Source organism: Triturus cristatus, chromosome 3_1 (assembly GCF_964204655.1).
Source record: "Triturus cristatus chromosome 3_1, aTriCri1.1, whole genome shotgun sequence".
Lineage (NCBI taxonomy): Eukaryota > Metazoa > Chordata > Amphibia > Caudata > Salamandridae > Triturus > Triturus cristatus.
This window is the reverse complement of record NC_140583.1, coordinates 631659989-631681136: the sequence shown is the minus strand read 5'-3', so window position 1 is coordinate 631681136 and position 21148 is coordinate 631659989. Positions and strand designations below refer to the sequence as shown.

The 21148-nt window shown below is 44.0% G+C and overlaps 1 protein-coding gene across 2 annotated transcripts in view; it reads left to right on the top strand.

The window, feature by feature from the left end:
- Window positions 1–21148, top strand: part of MAP2K5 (mitogen-activated protein kinase kinase 5) — a 1189932-nt gene that overhangs the window by 642458 nt on the left and 526326 nt on the right. For both annotated transcript variants that reach the window (XM_085644598.1, XM_085644597.1), the window contains 3 exons: window positions 13461–13534; window positions 15731–15781; window positions 18746–18817. In XM_085644598.1, the coding sequence (XP_085500724.1) occupies window positions 13461–13534; window positions 15731–15781; window positions 18746–18817 (197 nt within the window). The remainder of the gene's footprint in view (window positions 1–13460; window positions 13535–15730; window positions 15782–18745; window positions 18818–21148) is intronic.

Genomic DNA, 21148 nt, shown 5'->3' with positions numbered 1-21148 from the left:
CTTTTTGGGACTTCCCCCTTTTTCTCTGCCTCTGCTTGATGGATTCCCCCAAAACTTTCCAGTTAGGAGCTGAAGTGGGCACATTCTTTTTCGGAGAGTTTTGTGAAGATTTATCTAACGGCACAAAAGATTTAAGCAAAACAAAAAATAAATTTCCTATGGAAACACAATCCTAAACGTAACTACCCAGTGGCAACTACCACTGGGGGGGGGGGGGAGGATATATATATATATATATATATATATATATATATATATATATTCACTGAAAAAAACATAGGTTTCACACATGTTATAGTTAGCTGGACATTTTACTGATAAAAAACCAATGAAATTCCCCCGTTATAGTTACTGTAGGCAACTATAACTCACGAGACTGCAATCCTCTGCTGATGCTAATACTGTATTTAGACACTTATTTGCCCATGTCTTCTTCCATTAAATTTTAGCTATACATATATTACAAATATTTTTTTTTCATAAAGACACATATGTCATCAGCAGAGGATTACGGTCGCGTGAGTTATAGTTGCCTACAGTAACTATAACGGGGGAATTTCATTGGTTTTTTATCAGTAAAATGTCCAGCTAACTATAACATGTGTGAAACCTATGTTTTTTTCAGTGAATTAGCAAGGTTTTTTAAATGCTAATTCCTAACTATAACGTGTGTGAAACCTATGGTTTTTTCAGTGAATTTGTACGGTTTTTTAAATGCTAATTTATTTATGTATTATTTTTTATATATTTATTTTACAATAAACTACGTATTAAAAATTATTATTATTTTTTTTGGGGGTTTTCACCCTGCGAATTATTTTTTTTTTTTTGCAAAAAAAAAAATTTTTTTTGTGTGTTTTTCAGGGTGCGCGCAACCCCGCGATTTTTAAAAAAAAAAATTTTTTTTTTTTGCCTTCGGGGTCCTTCAGGGACCCCCTGACAAAGGCTAGGGGGTCAGGAACTCTCTACCCTGCCCCCTTTTCACGTTCGCCACCTTCCTTTTTCACTCTCGCACTGAAAACAAACAAAATGGCGGCCGACACTTCCTGATTTCGACCGATTCGAACGTTGACTAACATGTAACCACCAATCAGAATTACGCTCGCGCACGTTAGGGTGCTCGCACGGTGCTCGCACGGTGCGCGCACCCTGCGCGCATATATATATATATATATGCTTTTAAATGCTATTTTCTCCGGAAATACTGAACAGATTTACACCAGACCTACAAAAGGCACTTCCTTGACCTAGGGACTACCTCTCTGCCAAATTTTGAGTAATTCTGTTCAGCCGTTCGGGCTGTAGCTCGTTCTAAAGGTCCTATGGAAAAATGCATGGGAAAAACGCGTTTTGGGACCCCCCTTTTATCTCAGCCCCCGCTTGACGGATCCCCCCGAGACTTTCAGGGTAGGAGCGGAGCGTAGCGCCCCACCTATTTTGAGAAATTCGCGAGGATTCGTCGACCGGCGCCAAAGTTATTCAAAATAGAATGTTGAGGTTTTCCTATGGAAACGTGGTCCTAACTATAACTACCTACTGGCGACCGCCAGTAGGTAATATATATATATATATATATATATATATATATATATATATATATATATATATATATATATTAATATATTTTTTTTTTTTTTTTTTTTTTTTAACCTTAGAAATTCACTAAAAAAAACAAAGGTTACAGGTATATGTTACAGTAAGGCTCAGATTTTACTCATACAAAACCAGTGAATTTCAGGAGATATAGTTACCTGAGCTAGCGAGTGATGTCATGAGTGATGTAATATGTGAGGTCATCAGCAGTGCATTGCGGTGAGTTAGTTATAGTTAGCTGAGGTAACTATAATTGCTGAATTTCACTGGTTTTGGATGAGTGAAATCTGAGCCCAACTACAACATCCCTGTAACCTTTGTTTTTTTTGGTGAATTTCTAAGGTTTTTCTAATTCCATTTCCTAACTGTATGTAACCTGTAAGCTTTGACAGTGTGTGTGTATGATTGGCTGCATAAGTCGGTAAGTGGGTGTGTGAGTGGCTGTATGGGTGTGTGTGGGTGAGTGGTTTTGTGAGTGTGATTGGCTGTACGAGTCTGTGAGTGGGTGTGTGAGTGTATGAGTGTGTGTGTGTGTGTGTGTGAATGAATGTCTGAGTAGGTGTATGAATGGGTGCGTGAGTGTCTGGAGTGGGTCTGTGAGTGGGTCAGAAAGTCTGTGAGTGGGTAAGTAAGTCTGAGTGGCTGTAACAGTGTGAGTGGGTCTCTGTGTGAATACAATAGTAGCTGAGTGACTATCTGAATGTTTTTTTTTTTTAAATCTGCAATATTCGCGAATATGTTGCAACGTTACAAAGGGGGCCATGCTAAGCATCGCAACGACTTCACGAATATCGCACTTGGAAAAAAACGTTTTTTTGATGTCCTGTTGCCTCTTGCAGTGTATGTACTGCATCATCCTGAGCAGGCGCTACATGCACTAGTGGCCATATTTAAATTCAAAATGGGTGACCATTTAAAAAAATATTTTGGAATAAAGATTTACAACAAGCATTGGAAATCCAGTTCCAGATCTATGGGCTTAGCCATTGCATGTTTCCATGCTCCTTCCATTCTCTGGTTCCTCGGACAGACAGGTTATATTTGAAGTGTATTTTGTTATAGTGGTGATAGACAGTATTTTGCTATAGTTGTTATCGAGAGACTTTGAATGTTATATTCACAGTTACAGCTGCTATAATTTTGACTTGAGAGCTGAAACCACTGTACTCCTGATTGGAGATAGCAGACTTTTTATGGTTTTGATTAACACAAACAAAGCACATTGCACTTAATATGACTAGCTTGGTATGTCCTCTTCCTCTGCTCGTCTTACCTGTCCACTTTTTCCGATCTCTCTCACTATTCACAGACCCTCTTTGTTCCCGATCCTACTCTTTCTCTCGGTTCTCATCTTCCCCCTGTTCTTTCCTACATTGCTGACCATTCTTTGCTTTCTCGTCCCTCAGGTCACCCTCGCCTCTGGTCCTCTGCTCTCTTCCCAAAGTCTTTATTTTTCTCTCCCGCATCTCGCTGCCATTCCTCTCCATTATTTTCTCACCCTTTTCCTCTTCTTATTTTCTTTTCTTTAACGTTCATCTCTCTTTCTTCCTCTATAGCCTTTTCAGCTCTTTTCGCCACGCATTGTTCTCATATCGCTGGTGCCTACTGACGTGATATCCCGTTTACAAGGTTAGGTTCCCCTGGGCTGCGCTGCCAATACCTTGAGTGATCAGGGCGCTACTTCTCTGGTACAATCTGTGCTCCGGGGTCTCTGCCTGGCCCTGACCCCGCTCTCCCTTAAGGGCGGCTGTGCACTTGAGCAAACCTGACTTTGGGTCTCTGAAGAGCAAGTTGTTTACTTCCCACGGACGCCTCTTGTGTACAGATGCTGTACCAGCAATGCTTATAGTATGTGTGAATATATGTTTTGGAGACTGGTCACAAGCTAAGATGAACACGACATCAACTAATGAACCGTTTTCGAAGGTTTGGCGCCTCTGGTCAATAGTAGACGCTGTTCGGGGAGAAGTGAGGGCGAAACTATTTGATCTTCCGCGATAATCCCCTAACCCGACTCACATCTAAGAGCAGGGACTAGTTACTGCTCGATGTTAAAAATACATACATTGCTGTATATTTTCTCGCAGCTGCTATTGTAGGTACCTCATGCACTTTTCTCTGACACTCGATGGTATGGCACGCGATATAGAAAACTAAATACATAAATAAAATATAATTTATAATTTTTATCTACTGAACTCACCGTGACTGGCCCTGCACCTCAGAGGCCCCCGAGGGAGGCCCTCGGGAAAGGAATAGCTCCTAGGGCCATGAAGAGTGCAGGCTGCAGCCCTGATAGAGGCAGCGACGCCCAGAGACCAGTGTAGTGTAGGGATCTGCTAGGGGGAGTGATCTCTCTAGTGGATCCTGTAAGAGGCACCTTCTGGCTCCGGGTAGTGAGTGGTGGTTCTCCAGAAGAGGGGCAGGCAGGCACCAATGCAGAAAGACGCCCAGTGGCCAGTCGGGGAATGGCATGAGCTGGGGGTAGCGGCGACACTCAGAGCACTGACAGTATACAGGGTTCTCTGGACAGGAGCTGTGACTCCAGGGGGCCCAGTGCGAGTATGTTTGGTGAGTAAAGCAGTACGGGGTTAACCGCGATACACAGTGGCCAGCCTACGTCTGGTACTGGCTAAAGTTCTGGGAACACAGAGAGGTACGAATGTGGCTCCTGGGTATATCTGATTGGAAAAAACTGCAGTGAATCCAGGGTGGGCAGACTTCAATAAGCACTGCAGCTCCACCAGTCAGAATGTATCACTGGCCAGTCAGTGACTTGCTGCTGGAGCATTCCGCTACTACAACAGCAGTGACCCCATTGATGGGTGCACTGCATTAACTGGAGCCCTGGTGAGAACAGAGAGATCCAGTCCACACAGTGACACAAATTGGCTGAGGTGTTCGACATACCACACTGTCAGTCAGTCAGTCAAAGTACTTTTATTTCGATAAATAAATATCATAAAAAGACATAGGAACAATACAATACAAATTCATAAAGAGACATTATTTCATTAAACAACTCAATCATTTAAAATATTAAAAAAGAGGTCAGTCAGATAAAACCATCTATTTACATCCATCTAAAAATTACATTTATATACAAGAATCCACCAAGAAACTAGATCCTGCTGACAGTGTTAATAAAATCACCATTATAAGTTGATATTTGTCTGATTATTGGGTGACTTGCTTTTCTTAATCCTAATAGCCCCCACCAGGAAACTAGCTACATGATACATAATCCTGGGGGTTTGTAAAAGCTGTAAAAAAAGGATAGCAGGCTTGACTTGAATAAACCCGGCCTCCCTTAAAATAGGAAGCAAATATTTCTTTCTTGGGGCAGTGTAAAAGTCACAGAACATCAAGAAATGTGTAGTATCCTGAATCGAAAAATTATCACATTTACACGGACTGGCGTTTTCTGGGATACACCAGGTTGGAAAGTGTCCAAGTATTAGGTGAATCATGTTAAACCTGAAACGAGTTAAAAGGAACCGGTGAAAAGGAAGATTTACTATGGTTAAATAAGGTTCGGTACCTATGTGAGTACTCAAAATGATGCTACTCCGAACCGAAGGTTTCTCCAGTTCAACTCTTTCTCTTTCTAAGCTTAATAACTCGCCCATCATCCTCTTAATAAGACCAATGTCTTTCGCAGTGATCTGTTCCGGGGCGGAAAAAAGTTCCACTCTCCCTAATTTAACAAAACAATTTTTAATGTAAGCTAGCCACGGTATATTTATGGCTCTATCCAACTGCAAACAGTCTTTTAAAATGATGTGGTTGAGGGGAATTTCTTGATTCAGCCATATTTTTAACCAGGCCACGACCGGAGCTACTCTAATCAGGTCTGAAATGTAACCCATTCCCAGTTCTGTATGGACAATATATGTGGGAGAAGACTGCGGTACAGAGAGTATCGATCTCAAAAATTTATTTTCAGTAATCTGTATACTGTCAGAATTGCAATTGCCCCATATAGCACTTCCATATGTGGCAACAGCAAGACATTTTGCCTTATAGATTTTGAGTAGCGATGCTATTGGCCTAGCACCTAGTTTTTTACCAAATCCCTGAAGGGCTGAAGATGATCTAGCTAGGGCAATATTTCTAGTTTTTATCTGGGGGCCCCAAGTGCCTCTTTCATCAAATGTGATCCCCAGGTAAGGAAAAGTAGCTACCTTACACAGCTCTTGCTTCCCACAAACAAATGTCTTTGAGATCTTACTCTTTTTATTCTTGCCCATTATCATGATTTGGGACTTTTTAGCATTAATCTTTAAGTCCAGTGATCCCATAAAATTCTCAAATGCGTCCAATAATCTTTGTAGACCCACCCCAGTGCGTGAGAGCAGGACAGCGTCATCGGCATATAAGAGAACTGGAATACCAAGATCTCCTATGCGTGGGATGTCTAGGGTTGCATCTTTGAGAATAGGGTCCAGGGCGTTTATATAAATGGTAAATAATAGCGGCGCCAGAATGCACCCCTGCCGCACGCCCCTATCCGACTTAAAGTGACTTGTACAGCGCCCTTCTGAGGTTACTCTAATCGAAGTTGTTAAATCAGTATGTAGGTCTGCTAATAGATTGACAAGGGCCCTATCAAGACCAATGTCTAGCAAAATTTCCCATAGTTTAGAGCGATTTACCATGTCAAACGCTGACGAGTGGTCCATGAACGCCAGGTACATGGAACCCTCTTTAGCCCTTGTTTATTTTTCAACTAGTAAATACAAATTAAGCCCTTGGTCTATTGTACTTCTTTTTGGTCTAAAACCATACTGGGCATTTGACAGTACCCCTTTCTCTGTAAGCCACTCATTCAATTTTGTTAAGATAACTCGTCCCAATATTTTCACTGAGGTATCAATCAGGGAAATAGGTCTGTAACAGGAAGGATCTTGCCTGTTACCCTTTTTAAAGACAGGAATAATGATGGATTTTTTCCAGGAATCTGGGATTCTTGCATTAGGGAGAGCATTAAAAACATTACATAAAATTTTTGCCCAAAATTTCGGCTCACTTTTATAGACATCCCCAGGCACCCCGTCAGGTCCTGGGGCTTTATTTTTTAGAGTTAGATCTATCGCCCTTTCAACGTCTACTATATCAAAGGTGACAGCAGTGTCACCAGTAGAGGGTGCCCCTACGTCAGTTTCCGAGATCCCATCATTTGCAGCCACACTCATTGTTGCTGAATATATCTGGCTAAAATATTTGATCCAGTCTTCATCTGGGATATTTGCCTCCAAGGGGCTATTGGAATCATCACAGAAAAATGGCTGATTTATTATTTTCCAGAATAAGCTGCTATTTTTTAAAGTTTCTGGTTCAAGGAGTTGAATCAGCGCATTTTCTTTCAAGACCCTCTTTCTTTCTAAGATGGGTTTTTTATACACAGACCTTGCACTGATTATATCAGCACGAATCGTAGGGGTCGCTTTAAGTGCTTTTAATAAGACTCCATGTGCTTTCGTGCATTCCTTGTCAAACCATCTTTTTCCCATCACGGGCTTCTGACTCGATTTGTTCTGAAGACCCTGGTTCAATTCCTTACAGATGTTTTCAAAAGCCATTAGAATATCTGTCGGTTGTGTACTACTCTCTAAACATATTGTGACTTCTTCTTCTACTTTGGACAACACATCTCGTAAGAAAATGTCCGGCACAATTTTAGTCCATTTCAGCCGTCGATTCTGGTCTTTTGCCTTCAGATTTACACCCCCTCTGTTTTTTGCTCTGTTAAGTGAGATTAAATCTGTTTGCATTACTGCAAGTACAACGGGATTGTGATCACTAAAAACTGAAACCTCTGTATAATAATTTAACACATTATGCAACAAAAAAGAAGACACAAAAATATAATCAATTATAGTAACCGTATCCTTTGCCTTAAAAGTAGGGGCTCTATATATTCCCTTCCCACACCCGGATTCATATAGGTTCCATCTAGCCAAAAAGATTTCCAAAAGCTCCCCAGACCTGGTATGTTCTAGATGGACCGGTGAGGAAAGAGGGGGGCCTTCATCCTCTTGACTAATACAGGGGAGGGTACACGGATGTATATTAAAGTCCCCTAATAATATTAATTCGAAAGAATTTACATTAGCACTATGGACCGACAAGAAGTTATCCAAAACTTCCAGGTTTTGGCTAGTACACTCCTTAGCGTGTGTATTATAAAAATTTACAAATAAAATCCTGACCTTATCTAGGGTTAATAATTCAACAACCAAGCAATTTTCAGAGCCCGACATACACTGTGATAGGGTCCCTTTCAAATCCAGTTTGAATAAACTCAGCAGACCCCCCTTAGCCCTCCCTGCCACACTGCACGTTGCTGGAACAAAAAAATGGGAATAGCCATCCAAGGCAAAACTGTTCGAATTGTCCCAAGTCTCTTGGAGGGCAATGATGTCAAAAGATTTTAATGATGTTAACCATTCATCAATCCCACTTTTGTTTTTTATGCCGGCGATATTCCATGTGGCAATTTTAAGGGATGAAACTGTTGGCTGTGCCGACTTCACTGGTGTTTCAGACAGTCAGTCGTTTTCCTCCAAGGATGATAAAACAGAAAAACGATTATGGAGAGATAGAGTATTACCCAGCTGACTGTTTGGTAACTGCTGAGCCTGCATGTCCCCACTGATTTGATAGGAAGATCTATTCACATTTGCAACAGAACCAACTGGCCCCCTCCCATGACCAGGATACCTATGCTGTACAGGCAAATAGTGTTGAGTATTGTCCAAATGATTATAAAAGAAACCCAGAGGTCTAACACGTACCGAGTTTTCCACGGTTGGCAAAACGGCAGCCCTGAGGAGGACTGTTGCCACGTGTTGGGGATATTTGAAGTTTATGATAATACAGTCCCCCCTTATATTCTTCCTACCGTTGCCAATCCAGCTAACTCGACGGGTGAATAATATGTCTTCTGCAAGGGCACACGGAAAACCACAGTTCCTGTTCAACCAGGCCAGCGTTTTGTTTTTTAGGGCAACATATGTTTCTTGCCTTGAGTCAGACAGACAACTATCAATCTCCGGAACATTAGTTAGAACAAGCGTATATGGCACGCAATCCGGAGGGAGGTTAACACATTCACTCCTCCTCGGTCTATTTCTCCCACCTAGTTCAGTCCCACCTGCAATATTCTGCTTATTATTTTGGGCATATTGTGTTTGTACTGTTGCCTGTGCATTCGCAATACCCATTGATGGCATAAACGTTGGTTGGGTAGTCAGTGAGTTAGTGACTAAAGGCGCCTTTGCATTCGCCCCGGTGTCATTACCATGTACCTTTAGGCCATCCAATTGATGTGCCTCTGAACCCCCTGGGCCCCCTATACCAGATCCCATCACCCCCAATAGACGAGGTTGTGATATTGACCCATTTTGAGACTGAGTAATATAGGAATGTAAAGCACCTTCCAAACTAGTGACTTTTTGGGCCACAATATCTAGCTTTTCTACCAGAGGAGAAATCAATGCCTGTAGTTTAGACTCAAATAAGGTTGTCAAGAGAATAATCTGGGAAGGGTGCAGAATGTTTCCCTCGACATTATTTATTGGCTCAGGGGCATCTTCTCCACTAGTAGGGGATGTGCCTGCCTTTTTAGTCTTCCGGGTCACTACTCTTCTAACGGGTGCCTTCCTACATGCACGTACCCTTCTCCGTAATGGAGACTGAGGTGGTGTACGCCTTCGAGGGGATGTCACACCTGGACTTAATATAAGGTCATGGACAATCTCCTGTTCGGCCTCTAATATCTCATTATTTGTTTCTGCATCAATATCCATTATCGAACAACGATTAGGCAATGAGGTAGACTGGGTACATGCCCTTGTAGGTGAAGAATCTGGGCTAACCCTTGTTAGTGATAGTCTCCTATCTTTGTTGATCTTACTGACAACCTTAACGAGATAATTGTCCATTGTCCTTGCTTCAGTATTTGGGACTTGTTTACCAGGCCTCACTTTAGACATTGTCAACAAGTACAATATAAATCAGGTTTTGGTCACACTAACAGTCACAATATGAGTTACAGCCTTGGCCAAGACATAAACAACTGGGGAAACAAAGTCTTACTGTGTGTCCTGGATGTAGAGTGCGCTGAGCAAATAACAGGGCCCGGCCCGGCCTCACTCGGTCCTCTGAGGGCCACAGAGGGCCCGCCCTTTGCCCGGGCTTAGCCCGGCGCCCGCCCGCGCGCGTCCCGCGACGCGGAGGGAGCAACAGAGTTTTAAGCGCCTCCGGGCGCGTGCTTGGCGTCACGAGCCGCTGGGGCACCTGGGAGCGGTAGTTCCCCGCTGTGGGGCCGCGAGGTGATGTGGCGGCGAGAGGAGCCCAGGCGACCAGCGGTAAGGCTACAGGTGAGGTGGAGAAGGCACCAACAGCTCCACGAAGTTTCCCTCGCATAGAATTCTGGCTTCCCCACACTGAATCTGTGCACGTGGAACATCTAATCCGCACTAACTGTGCAAAATAGCTGAGGCTTCCAGCAGTGACATAGTTGCCTCCTGGATTGCAGCATTGTCTCGGGTCATGGGCAGGGTCATTAGACAATGCCATGGCAGTGACATTTGGCCAGTCAGAGTATGGCATGGGATGAGATCTAGAGAAGCACAGACCAACTCTGGTGCAGCAGTAACGCCAAATGTCAAGTCACAGTATGGAAGTAGGGGATGTCTTGTGGAGAGCAGAGGCCCCTTTTGGCATGAGAACCCTCCGGAGTACCCTCTGGGCAGAGCCTAACCCCACCGTGGCCACCTCCCTTCTTGTCACTGCAGACACGGTTTCCAGTCCTGGGATTTTATGAGGCAACCACTTCATTCTGGATATTGTAATCAAGGTATGGTAATAATGCGTTCCTTCCTTAACCTAAATCAACACACCTGATAGCAGCATTTCTAAGTGAAAAGACCAGGAGTGAAAAATGTGTCTGAAAGGACATGTAATGAGGCGGCCACCCTACCTAAACCCTGCAGAGGGCAAGAGGGGATTAATACGGACATTCAATGGTACAGTGAGCGTGAGGGGTTAGCTGAAATATAGTCAGCACTGAAACTCGGTTTCCATGGACAGTACCTCGGTCCTTACAAGAAGGGATCTGTTTCAGGAGAGCAGTGACACCTAGCGTCTAGTTAGAGAACAGTTTTAGCTAAAGTGTTGACTGGGGCAGATGGACATGTGCAGCAGTGCCACCCAGTGGCCATTGAAAGTGCGACATTGGCGGCAGACAGCAGTGACACCTGTAATGGGGACATGCACAAAAGCCCCGGAATAGGGTTTCCCAATTAAGGAAGCCCATGTCGTATTGTTTGACCCGAGGTCACCCTCTGGAGATGCCAAAATAGACACTTGGGCTATAAACGGGCATTGGAGTTTACGGGGAGCTGGGCAAGCTGGTCCGGTCCTGCCGTTGTCGGTCTGGCCTGCTACCTCCCCCTCGCGCCACCATGTTGCTTGTGGATACATTTCTGATGCTGCCCGTCAGAAATATTGTCATATTTAATTGTACCTGCTGTTCGGCTCATTAGAGTACAGTGCAGGAGGACACGCCGCTCACTCCCGCCGCTGACACATTTTCATAAGACAATTAGACGTAATGAATAGGGGTTAATGCTGGAGTTATGGCTGTGCTCATATTATTCATAGGCCGCGCAGACTGCAGGCGCGCGGCGCCCCCCTCGGGCTCCGCGCGCACCGAAAGCGGTCACTCAGCAGTACAGAGACATATACGCACAATTTGCATTCAATTAAAGTCGGGCGTAATTGACATTAAGACAAAATGCCCCGAATAAAAATACACTTGATACAAATGGCGTGGATGTTGTTTTAACCCTTTCGATCTTTGAGAGGCCTGTTCAGAGGAGCAGGATTAAAGATCTATTTAATATAACCTGCCACGTGGGTACCAGTTACAAAGGGGTCTTCTGTCTGCATCAGCAGAGGAGCGATCCCTCCCTATTAATATTCCATAATATTCAGTGCGAGTAATTAACTTATGATCTATAAAACGGCATCCCACACTGGCAATAATGAGACATCACAAGCAGTGCCGATTAATTAATGGTGCTCTATAGCCGATCTCACACTGGTAGTCGGAGACATCATAAGCAGCACAGATTGGCTGAGGTTATGTTGTTACCACCTCAGCCCATGGTGAACTTACGCCATTCAAGATGTCATGGATGCATGTGTGACTGGTGCACCAATCAAAGGGAGAGAGACAGCCGGCGTGTGATTGGAGAGTAGCTGTTTTCTAACACGAAACATGGACTGTTAGTGCATTGTAATGTGTTGTTGTTTACAAAGGGGAGTCTTCGGCTCTTTCTTAAATCACAGCCAGGTCGTGGCAGTCCTGGTGGATACCGGGATGTCGTTCCATGCTCTGTCATTTTATACCAATAATAAATGGATTGTCCACATTTGTCGTCTCACGTGGTAAATGATAGACTATAGTGCTTTACTCTGCTGATGGTGCGTTTTGTGAATGGTGTCTTATTCCGCTGGTTAATCGGCGATAGGTTCTGCAAGTGATGTGACCTCTGCTGTATAGGATGTCGCTGTGTTTGCTGATCGTCACTGAAAGTGGTGTAGGGTGTCCGCTCAGCCTGTGTCCCGTATCCAAGCAGCGCTTGCATTGGCTCGCAGTGATCTGCTTTGTATGTGGTGGCTGGTACAATAGGAAATATTCTTTCGGGTTGACTATAAATTAGCAGAGTCTGACAGGGAAATGATTATTATAATATGTGAAATTAACTTACTTCCATTTGATGCATACGCAACGGTATTAATTGGTTCGTTAAAAATGGACTAATCACGTTCAACACATTAGTCCTTAAACCGCCGTCTCCATGGCATGAATATATATCCTTATTTAACGTGCACCCTCAGCCTCGCAGTCCAGACCAGTGACTCTCTTTTTATCCCCAACCACCACTGACCACGAAAGAATCCCTTTCTGCGCCCGAGCCGCAGCGGAAGGTTACATGTGAACTCTGACTTCATGGAAGGCCTACACTTGGCGCGCTCTCAGGACACCAGTAACAGTGGGGAGCCGCGAAGAGTCATCCGACGTGATGGGGGCAAACATTTACAGGATGCGGCCTAATGTGTTTGCTTTTTATTCTGTTCACTGCTGTGGGTTGACAAGGAAAACGGGAGGAGGGTATATTACTGAACTACTGTCCTGGTCCCTTCAAAGGTCAATACATTTTATTCTATGTTCACTTGTGGCGACGTTAATACACATAGGGTGACCAGATCTTGAGAACTAAAAACCGGGACATTTTGCAAAAATAGAAGGACTATAATTTTACATCAACCGTACTGCGCAGAATGACAACTCTTATGTCTTATCGACATAGGAACATAAAAGAAGCACTAAGAAAATAAATAAAATGTAATTTCTAAAACCAACTTCACACCTGTTAATTAAATTGCTTACATATAACAACTGCTTACTAGCACAGCTTTAAAACACCCAACATGTGCTTCTCACTGGTTTCAGTCGACCCCCTCTAAAAACTGGGACATGTGCCAAAATTGCCGAAATCTGCCGGGACAGCGGGTGAAACCCCGGGACTGTCCTGGCAAATCTGGGACGCCTGGTCACCCTAAATATATAGGCGTTTATAAGAACAAAGCCTACTCCGCCCTACATATGTTACGAGAGCCCGCATTCAGAGGGCGCCTCCTGCATGTTCCTAGTTAGGGCGCGAGGCACAGTGCAGCACTTTGAAAGTGCCACGCGCCCTGCTGCTGTACTCCCATGCTACACGTACCGTTTGCCACATGATACACATGTGGGCGTGATTGACAGTGCTTGCACTTTTTGTCTTCTCTTGCAGATGTGAAACCCTCCAACATGCTGGTGGACACCAGGGGTCAGGTGAAACTCTGTGATTTCGGAGTCAGCACGCAGGTACTCTACGATGTTGCATTTATTTATGTTCTGTCTTCTATCGTCTATAAAATGCACAGCCCAGTAGATGGGGAGAGGGGGTGGGGGGGGAGTTGGGCGAGGGGTCAGAGGTCAGAAAGGGGCAGGTGGACCCCAGCCCCTCCATTCACCTGTCGTCAGCAGAGACCGCCAGCTTACTTTCCATACCGACCATTCTCCTGGGCGCGGAACAGAATGGCTGTTCGCTCGATGCCAGCAGAAAGCGCGTGTATTGTAATTACTACCCACAAATAGAAGGCCTCATTGGTATGCAGCTGTGCTGGGAAAGTACTTTGGCCGAACAAAAGTGAGGGCAGCAGAATGGGTTGGGGGGGGAAGTCTCGCCTGGGGACCCCAACCGGCGTGCACAAAAAAATTATTACAAAATAAAAATGAATATCTGGCGCAACAATGGCAGTGAGGCCTCTGCAAAGCACAGCACAAATTGTAATTAATTTCCATTTGGAGGTGTCCCTGCGGACTCTGACCCCGGAGCTTTATGCGGTGTCGATTTGAATTTCAGCCCCTTCCCTTGCTGCCAAATACAAGTCTCAAAGACAAGGTCACCATCGCGTTCTGAGTTGTCAAAATCTGTCGCTCTCCTCAGACCGCCCTCCTCATGGCACGTGTCATCCATGATCAAAGCATGCAGAGGCCCCAGCAGCAAAGTGCTCGCTGATGAAAATTTGCACCGCACTAGAGCGCCCTAGACTTCACAGCAGGAGGGCACGCGGAACAAGTCCATGTTTAGAAAGGGCTGTCACCAAGCACCTGCGACCTTGTGGTTTTGCGGTGGGCTGAATCCAGGTCACGCAGGCATGTTCACCAGTTATCCAATTTATTAGTATGTTAGGGTTCTAGATGTCCAAGATCAGAGAGCCATCGTCCACCCGGTGTATTACATTTTCACGACAATCGATAATTTTGAAGGGCCCCAGAATTGCGTTACTTTTGAGAATTTGTTAATGGCTTCTCTTAACTACATAGAAGGTGGCATTGGTTGATGTAATTTAAGCTGTGTGGTGTCACCTTTCTCAAGTGATATGTCAAGGCCATGCTCTCTCCAGTCTAGTGGCCTAAAAGCATGCCTTCGAAACACCCCTGATCTTCGCGTCCCAGGGTCCAACTCCAGCTCTGGACAATGTTCTCACACTCCATTTTATTTCATTTTTACTAAGCACCGCTCCATTAAAGAGGCAATCACATTAGATTGTGATCTGCAAAGATAAAAGTGATACATGTCACAGATAGGATAGTTGTAAGCACCTGGGCCATAGCCTCCTTTAATCTCCTGGCTAGCTTGGTCAAGAAGTCTAGGCTCTGCTCAAAATAGGTTGGTTTGAAAGCTGAGCCAGACATACTAAATGCAATTAGTTATCACATGCATGCATGCAAATGTCAGTTTAAGAGTTATTCCTTTAAAAAAGAAGTATTGGTTTTGTGTGGTATTATCAGGGGTTCTAGTATAAGCCTGAGAATGACCAGAGAAACGAGGGTGTGATCTGAGAAGACTGGGGCTAATATGAGTGAATGAAGCTTGTGCGAATAGGGATGACTGCTTCTTTTAGCATTTTATCCCATTATGTAAGGTCCTAACAGGACCCCCACTAGTCTTCGGGGATCATCGATCCATAGCATATTATATGTCCCTTCAGAATGGGTGGTACAGGAATGATGGTGGTCCACTGTCTAGTATGACCAGATTACAAACCTTCCCCAGTAATCATTTGTGTTGGTAAGCCCTCCCATGACCAACGGTTTTGAAAGTCCGCTTATCAAAGAAAATTGTAAATTCAATGTTTTCTTCCATAAAATGGGGAATTGAGCATGAGTCCTCTGTGTTCTTTCAGATGGAATCAGTGCTACTCCTTCACAAGCTGTGTGAAAAAAGTATTGATTTTAAGAAAACTCTTCATTGACCATATAGAAATGTATGTAAAGGTAGTAGAACCTCTGGATACATGAAACACTTGAATACAGTATCTTTGTTTTTCTCTTTCAGGTTTGAATCAATTTTTGGGGCAACATGATGTTAATAATGCCTAAAATAAGCATGCACCCTCCAGCTGTCTAGGCCTCCAGGCTTGCAGCTTAATTTAGCTTGGAAAAAATTACTAGTGAACTAGCAAATGATTCTGCATTGAATGGTATTATAATCTCCTTTACTCTGTCTTCTAGTTGGTGAATTCCATAGCCAAAACCTACGTGGGAACAAATGCTTACATGGCGGTGAGTAAGTGTATGCCAGAGCTGGCCTGCCCGTGACACAAATATGTGAATGGGGCTTCTTTTGCTGCACAAGAACCGAGGGGAAGGGTAGCTGGCTCTCTAGAAGAGCTGCTTCATTGGTTGGTATTCTGGTTTTCAGTTAAAACTGATTATAACCAATAAACCTCTTTTCAGTGGAACCTGGAAAACTATTAATTTTGTTGCAGGGATTCTGAATTTAGTATCCTCTGGTGTCAAAGCAAAATAAGTGCAGCCCATCTGTCTAAGCACTTCATTCCAGCTATGTCCCTCTTGGGGGCCCATGCTAAGTCATCCCGAAGACCAGTGGGCCCTTAGAAGCAATTCACGCTCCCAACTCTGCTGTTTTTAAAGCACGGGTCATCCCTTGTTGCTTTAGCTCACTGTTCTCTTCACACTGCTGTGTGGTGACCAGCAGATTTTCATGTGCTGGGTCTCAGTCCAGAGCAAGCAGCACCACTATGATGTCACACTCATTTACTGAAAGTAAGCTTTGCTTTCTGAAAGCTTAGGGATCACAATTGTGGTCGAAAAGGTAAATGTGCATACTGATTCCTTCAGAACTTGTAATCCCTAGCTAATTTCACTCTGTCCCCATGTACTGGTACCCCAGCTACTGGTAATTCTAGGGCAGCGGTTTTAACAGGGCCAAATACGGGAAATGTTTGGAGGTTTAGACTTTTGAGGAGAGGTGAAGGTAGGGATGGTTTTGATACAGTAGCTACGCTTTCTTTCAAAACAGTTTATGCAACGAAAAATAAACAGCAGTTGCATGCTCAAAGATAAAGGATGAAGCTGAGGTAAAAGGCATGATAGCGGAGCTTTGCGTGCCCAAGGATGGTATGAAGAAAGGCTGTGCAGTTGCTGAGGTTAGTGTTATAATAATGGGCCTCTGAAACTAGGGAAGAAGGTGGGCTCGCGGTTTAACTGAGTGGCCTTTTCGAGAATCCAGTCCATGAGCTGGAACACTGAGGTTAGGTGGGTCTTGCTGGAGCTTATTCAGTATAAATGTATGCCATCAGGTACACATTGATATCCAAATATGGAAAGCTTGCCTTTGCCATGCTGGTGTAAATTGCCTCCTTATCTATGCACCAGTGATGATTGATATATTGCATGATTAGTGCATGCTCAGCGCCTTTGTTTGATTGCTTATTATGCCTACAGGACTACTGCCTCATTGGCTATAAATGGATCACATTTGTTAGAGTATCATCACATGTGTAATCATAAGTCTCCTTTAGAACTGTTTTGCCAGACACTCTGATGATCCTTGCTTTGATTATACATCTTCATTTTTACTGGAGCCAGAAGTCTCCTGAGATATACCTGAGAATGATTTTACTTCAACAGAGGCCATAGGTGTGTTAGTCCATGTTACTGAAAAATCTTCTCTCAGACAAGAAAACCAGAGATTTGTCAGCAGCCTGTAAGCTTTGGAGGAAGGGGGCAATTAAGCTGGACCAGAAGAGAAGGATACTTTGGAACACCATTGGACCATATTTTTAGCACCCCATTTCCTCTACGTAGTCTCTTAGTATTAACATTTACGAAGCAAGGACAGCTCCTGAGAGATCCACGGTGCAGAAAATCCATAGGATAACATTTGCCTTTTACATAACAGTGGACCATTGCTTCTTATGTGCATGCCAGTCTGAAAAGATCCTGGATACTGATCAAATGATAATATTAGACATTGCAGATTATATGGTAAACGATCACCCTGTTAGTCTGTTAGCTAGCATTGATCCTGTTTGTCTCAATATGTGATATCACATCTCTTTACGTTTATGGGACACCAGATGTCCCTGCAATAAGACTCACTCATTAACTGACCGCTTTATTTCACCCACACCTGCCCACCACTTGACAGCCCTGCACTGCATTGTGAATTGATCCAAAGGATCAGTATCGGCAGCATCCAAAGCAGCAGTGTCAGCCCCTTTTTTTGACAGTGCCCGTTAAATCCATGGATCTTCTCCACATCTTTTAAACAGCTCACAGTCAACGTTAAAGGTCCCATGCGCACCCCTGCATTTGTGACATGTCGCCCTTTCCCCTAACTGCTCATGGAAAGTTCTTTGAAGACCTCACCACTATGTTGGGTTCTGTGCCACTTCGTAGGTGTTGGTCAGAGGGGTTTGGGGTGAGTTAACCAAAGGTGTGCCGTTTATGGCTGTTCAGATTGAAAGTTAAGTTGCTGAGAATTGTTGGGGGCAAGGAATAGTAGAGGTTCCAGAATGGCATCAAGATCACAAGTGGATATCCATTACTTTCAGGGAGAATATGTTACTGCAGTGTGAGTGTTGAAGTGAACTAATAATCATTGTATGTTCTAGAGACAAGTGTGAGCAATACAGAAATAGGGCTGGCTTCTCATAAGTGATGTGTTGAAAAGGAGTCTGACAACTCCAGCTTAACTAGAAGTAAAGAGAGTGTGAGCAAAAGTAGCCTACTCTGTTTGAAGAGACGCTGGTCTGGCACTGTCCTTTGGATCCATCTACTGTAGGTGATTGCGATGACTTAGAGAAGAGTGGTGCTTGTAAAATTTGACAATAATGAAGTAAGCCTGATTGCAGATGGATCATATCTTTCATTGCAGAAAGGGATGGGGACATCGTTGCAGTATGATTGCAAACATGCCTGTCACTAAACGCGTCCTCTTGTCTATCAATGCAGTATCATTGCAATACAGATGTCAGCAATTAATTGTACATCTAACTGGGATTATGTTATCCATATTTACTGAGGAGAGATATTTAGGCTTTTGGAGTAATCTGATCATCAATATGATGGGGCCCAAAACATAAAATCGTAGGCCTCTGTTGGCTGTATATTCTCTATCTGTGGCAAGTGTTTGACCATAGTGAAGGAAGCAACCAAACTATCAGTTAGTTTTGGGGATGGCCGGTCCTGCGGGCCTTATTTCATTTTTTTGTCTTACAGCCCGAGAGGATTTCTGGGGAGCAGTATGGCATCCACTCTGATGTCTGGAGCTTAGGGATTTCCTTTATGGAGGTAGGTGTAACACCCACTAGAAAAGTATCTACATTCAATATGTTACATGGTCGTAGCCTAGATAAGGAGAAGTTGTTTCCAGAAATTTTAAACATCTTCATATGTATGGTGTGCTCTAGGTTAAGCTTTCTTCTATTATTTGTATGTATGTATGTGATATTTGAAGAGTCTGACTATAGTAAAAAAGGCAGTGGAGCACTGAACAGGGTTAAAGGCAAGCAAACAGTCAACAATTGATAGGGGAGGTAGCTGGATATTGGAGTGTTACTGCGTTGTGATGTAGTGTTCTTCAAAGAGCTGTGTCTTTGACTCTTTCCTAAACAAGAGCAGCGTTGGCAAGTGGTCCTTATGAATACGGGGATGTTGTTCCAGATAATGGGTGCTAAGATAACATAGGCCTGTTGCCTTGCTTTTTTTTTTTTTTAAACACTTCTTAGTCTCCAGTGTGATAGTGGTCTGGCTGAGAGTATGCCGAGAGCATCCAGAGATGGTGAGCTTGTCCTCAAAACAAGTGGGGATGCTGGTCATGATGGCTTTGTAAATCAAGCAGCTGGCTTTGAAGATGGCGCAGGCAGGAAAGGGACACCAATGGATGATACTTCGTTTAGCGCTATATGAGACATGCTTTGATGTGTAGGATGCCCTTAAGGGGGGCAACTGTGGGGTCTTGGAGGCCACGGGTAGGGTGTTACCACCATTCAGATGCATTCAATCGCGTGGACCATTTAAGGGCATGAACATAAGCTCTGAAGTTGCTTTTTTATAATAGGCAGCATGTACAATTACTGTCATCTAAAAATGTGGTTCTTACTTAATGGAAGTTGACGGATGAGAGGAAAATCCAAACTAACCTTTGCAGAATTTAACCCTGGATTGCGTTTACACAATTTAAGCTTGATGATGCACTCTCTCTGTGCATATCACCAACTGACCCATCTCCGATTTAAGTGACATACATTTAGGGTGGATGACTAGTAGAGAAAGAGAGAGGTGAAAACAACAAGCAACGCGGTAGGGATAGAGAGAGGAAGAGATGTGAAGAACGACAAATGAAGCAGAATAAAGATAAAGACTTAGGGTAGGGGAGAGATTGAAAGATAGTAAAATAACTTGGTGTCTTTTAACCTTAACACACTTTCCTAAACCAGCACTTAGCCATGCCCTTTTCCTCATTAGTTCTCTCATTAGTAAGGAGTCTGTTGGTGTGCTGGTTAAGCTTGTTGACAGTTGAGTAGGCGGGGAGCAGGTGGATTGGGAAAAAAGAGAGCCTATTGAGCAACAGAATTAATAGTGGTACCTACATACTTCTCCTGTACCCAGGATCCCTCCCATTTCACCAGGAATGCAGTAACCAGGTTCCAGTTTATCACCGGCTCTAAAAACAGGAGCTGTTGTGGCTGCTCGGCCAAGCAGTGGAAAGTGGATTTGCTGTGGGACTGTGTGTTGCACTTGCAGTACTATGGTCGAACAGATTTAAGTGGCACTTTGCAGTCTCACTATCAGGCCGCAAGGTACCACATAGGCTGCAAATAGAAGAGAGCCGGATGTTGGAACTTTGGGAGTTCCAATTTGAGGAGTGACTTTACCTTAGGTGGGCTACCCCACTGAGTTGGCAGTCCCAGCCATGCATGTAGTTAGCCTACCACTGTCGCATGCAGGATTCCTGGAATACCAAAGACGGGGAGATATGGATTCATTCCAAGGACGGCTTGAGGCACGGGGCCTCGTGCTCAGCGGGACTTCTGAGACTTCCTCATGCCAGTCATGAGGCCGGATTCATGCTCTAAAAGCTGTTGTGCCTAGCATGTCTCGCAAAACTTCATGTTATGCTGCAGTGCTTGACAGGGCTGTATATGAGAAGATTACTCTATAGTGTCTGGGCTTGGGAGCCCCTCAGATGACAAGTCCCCTCCCCTCCAGGATACCCTGACGACTGTCGGCTCGATCTCTGTCTTACCGTGTGGAATAGCTGCTGCCTTGCAGGTGCCAGCAAACTGATTGCACACATTCACCCCCCCACATTGGAACTGTGACGGACGGCAACTTTCTCAAAATCAGTAAAAAATAGTTTTTAGGAATTTGTTTCTGAAAACCACCAATAACATCGTGGCTGAACATCCGGTATCACTTTAGTGCTCAGTAGACCTCTTTACTTTGGTGCTAAGCACAACACCTTTAATGTAGACTTGTGCGGAAAGCAACATTTTTATGGGTGCAAACATTTAGGGGTGATCCCAGGGCATAATTTGAAAACTAAGCACAATACATCACACAGGTTTAGCATATACCATCACGTTAGGGCTGTGCAATAATCACCACCGAGGCCCACAG